We start from the raw sequence: 3,943 nt of genomic DNA on the forward strand, positions 1-3,943 counted from the left end.
TGTTTTCAACATTGATAATAATCAGAAATGTTTCTTGAGCAGCAAAGCAGCATATTAGAATGATTTCTGAAGATCATGTGACACTGAAGACTGGAGTAATGATGCTGAAAATACAGCTTTGATCACAGAAATAAATTACAGTTTAACAGATATTCACACAGAAAACAGCTGTTTTAAATTGGAATACTATTTCACAATTTTTCCTATGTTTTTGATCAAATAAATACAGCCTTGCTGAGCAGAAGAGACAGACTCAGGGCTTGGTCTCTTCTTGTTTTCGGTGGTTTACGTTGACGGAGAGCTGAGCTTTATGAGGAACGGTTCTGTCTGACGTCCTCAGAGCTCACGTTTGCTGTGAGTTAGAGATTTAAACAAGTATTAAACTTCAGCGTGTAACTCGTCAAACACCGAACGAGAGTGGAAACTGGCTTTGGCACGTAATAAAAGTCACTTATAGGAGCTGCAATGTAGATCTGTGGTTCAAATGGCAGGGCAAGAATGATCATTTTGCTGTTTTTACTGATGTGTACTAAAGAAATGATCAGTGACTCATCAGTTTTAACTAAATTTACCTCGAGGAAATGTTTTTCTCTGTAACACTTTAACGAATTTATAGCAGATGCATTTTCTCAATTAAATTCTGTACCAGAATTTAATTTGAAGTTGCTCATGATCGTCATAATGAGTTTTGAAGGTGTTTTGAAGTAGTTCATTTGTTTGTAATGTTTGTTGTTTGCCGGTGCATGAACTCAATGCTGAGTTACTCTTGAATTGATGGAAAGCTAATTTTTTATTTTAAGTAATTTAATTATAAAACAATTTATTTTATTTTATCTTATCTTATCTTATCTTATCTTATCTTATCTTATCAGGGTTTCCCAAACTGGAGTTCATGAGTTCATGGAAAGCACATTTTTAATTTTAAGTAAATATTTTATTTTATTTTTTATTTTTTTGGCTGCATGTTATTTGAGCATTAACCAACATTAACCAAGAACGGTGAACATGCGAATGTGTTGTGAATTTTTTTAAATGTTAACTTCAAAATTTCAGGGCAACCTCAAGTAAATATTTTTACCTCAAAGGGTTCAGCTGATAAATAAGTTTGTGAATCCCAGCATTATAGTATGGCCTTGTTCTTCATTATTCTTCAGCGCTCACACATTGTGACGGCCAGACAAACACGTTCACGTTTTCTTCATGAATCAGTTTTTTGCAGCAGTTGTTGATGCTTAATGAGTTTTGAAGGTGTTTTGAAGTAGTTCATTTGTTTGTAATGTTTGTTGTTTGCCGGTGGGATGAGCTCAATGCTGAGTTACTCTTGGGTCGATGGAAAGCTAATTTTTTTATTTTAAGTAATTTAATTATAAAACAATTTTTTATTTTATTTTATTTTATTTTATTTTATTTTATCAGGGTTTCCCAAACTGGAGTTCATGAGGGAAGGTTCATGAGTTCATGGAAAGCAAATTTTTAATTTTAAGTAAATATTTTTATCTTATCTTATCTTATCTTATCAGGGTTTCCCAAACTGGAGTTCATGAGTTCATGGAAAGCACATTTTTAATTTTAAGTAAATATTTTATTTTATTTTTTATTTTTTTGGCTGCATGTTATTTGAGCATTAACCAACATTAACCAAGAACGGTGAACATGCGAATGTGTTGTGAATTTTTTTAAATGTTAACTTCAAAATTTCAGGGCAACCTCAAGTAAATATTTTTACCTCAAAGGGTTCAGCTGATAAATAAGTTTGTGAATCCCAGCATTATAGTATGGCCTTGTTCTTCATTATTCTTCAGCGCTCACACATTGTGACGGCCAGACAAACACGTTCACGTTTTCTTCATGAATCAGTTTTTTGCCGAATACGTCGCACGTATCACATTGTCACATGACTTGTAAAAATTCATAACAATGTGACTGAGCAACGGACGACTGTATCAGCGCAGATGTTCCTCGCGCTTTGAACCCTGGTTAACAAGCAGATCGCGCTGTCAGAATACATGCAATGCGCGCGTGTATTAGAAAACATAGACTCTCACTGGATGCTATTTGATCGCGTCATATCATTATTCGGTACAATTTATTCTGTCTTTTCGCTTATTCCGAAAGAGCTTTTTTTGCTATTTTCGGACGAATAATTTCGGTTGCCGAACATTCGGTGCATGCCTACTATTTCAGTTCTTCTCACTTCAAACAGTGATGTTCTTTCTCAGTATTTTGTCTTATTTTTCAGTATCAATATCTGAACATTCTTAAACTGACATTCAAAATGCCATAAAAAAAATTTAAATCTCTGGCAATGAGGTCAAAACATAAATGTTTTTCATGTGAAATAAGTAAATTAATATATATATTTTTTATCGCTTAACTTAATTGTGATGAATTTCCCAGAAAACTAACTTTTTATTTTATTTTATTTCCCATCTTTTTATTTATTTATTTTTATTTTATTGTTATATTTTATGTATTTATTTTTATTTTTCCATTATTGTGTTTTACGATTAATCTCTTTTTTTTCATTTTTATTCTATTTTATTTTATTTTATTGTTTCATTTTTTCCCCTATTTTTTTTTTTCAATTGTTGTTTTTTCCATTAATCTTTTTTATTCATTTTATTTTATTTTATTGTTATATTTATCCCTATTTATTTATTTAATTAAATTTTTCCATTATTGTGTTTTACCATTAATCTCTCTTTTTTTTTTTCATTTGTATTTTATTTTATTGTTTGATTTTTGAATTTTTTCCCCCATTATTATTATTATTTCAATTGTTCTTTTCATTTTGTTTTATTTTATTGTATTCTTTTTACAGTCTTTGTCATGCCATTATCAGTCAGTTTTTCCCCAAATGTTCCCCTCCATTGCATCTCTCAGATCTCATTCGTGTGTTTTTTACTCTAACTTTGGTGCGTTGCATGCATACAATTTCTCTTTTTGTGTTCCGTTTAAAGTCTTAAAAGATGTAAAGTCATCCGGGTTTGGAGTGACACAAGGGTGAATGTGATAAAGAACTCATTCACCTGTTTGTCTTCTTCGTCGTGTGTTTGTCTTACACTCATTAAGTCTTACAGTACTAATGTGCACATTTGTCTTAATGTTTTGCATATCCGTCATGATTTCTCCGCTGAATATACAATCCATCTTCCTGTGAAGCTGACGAGACGAATGCGGTGATTCTTGTGTTTCTGTCAGGGCTCAGTAGCTCAGCACGGGCCGCTCTGTCTCGTATGTTTGTGTGTTTGAAGGCTTGCTCGCGTCGCTTCGTTTCTTTTCTTTAAACCGCAGTGTCTAACAGTGAAAGATTGTTTTATTGATTATGAGTCGAGTGAAGACTTTTGTCGTATGGCTTCATCAGGAGAAATTCACTGTGAAAATTGTGTTTTTGTGTTATTTTGTATTCGTTTCTGTCTTTTCCAGTACAGATATCTACACTTTCTTAAATCAAGATACTTTTGCTTGAGAAGCACAATTAGCAGTCAACGTTTATTCTTAAGACAAAAATTTTCTTAACAGTACAACAAAAAACTTTATTTTTTCATTATTCTATTTTTGTATTATTATTTTATTGTTTCACTATTTTTTCAATCATTGTATTTTTTTTTTAATTATTATTATTTTTGTACATTTTCCCCCTTTTTTTAAATTTTTTATTTTTTATTGACCAAAATGTGTGTCCATGGGCTCAGAAAAATAATCTTGTTAAAATGTATTTTTTATAAATAATTGACAGATTTTTTTTCTTGTTTTAAGCTTAAACTCACTTAATTTTGATAATTTTTTTTAGAAAACCAGATTTAATGTTTCAAGTCATTTTACTTGTCATGTGAATGCATCTTGATTCAAAAATGTTTAGATATTTATACTAGAAAACAAGATGAAAATACCAAGTAAGAAAATCATTTTTTGCAGTGTGTGTTTGTGAGTTTTTGGACTA

General features: G+C 31.0%; 1 protein-coding gene across 1 annotated transcript in view; it reads left to right on the forward strand.

The window, feature by feature from the left end:
- The window catches only part of LOC107753190 (CUGBP Elav-like family member 4), a 38,271-nt gene that overhangs the window by 31,432 nt on the left and 2,896 nt on the right, over positions 1-3,943 (forward strand). The window contains exon 13 of the mRNA XM_016569314.1: positions 2,961-3,003. Coding sequence (XP_016424800.1) covers positions 2,961-3,003 — 43 coding nt within the window. The remainder of the gene's footprint in view (positions 1-2,960; positions 3,004-3,943) is intronic.

Source organism: Sinocyclocheilus rhinocerous, unplaced genomic scaffold (genome assembly GCF_001515625.1).
Source record: "Sinocyclocheilus rhinocerous isolate Xijiao unplaced genomic scaffold, SAMN03320098_v1.1 scaffold1703, whole genome shotgun sequence".
Classification (NCBI taxonomy): Eukaryota; Metazoa; Chordata; class Actinopteri; order Cypriniformes; family Cyprinidae; genus Sinocyclocheilus; species Sinocyclocheilus rhinocerous.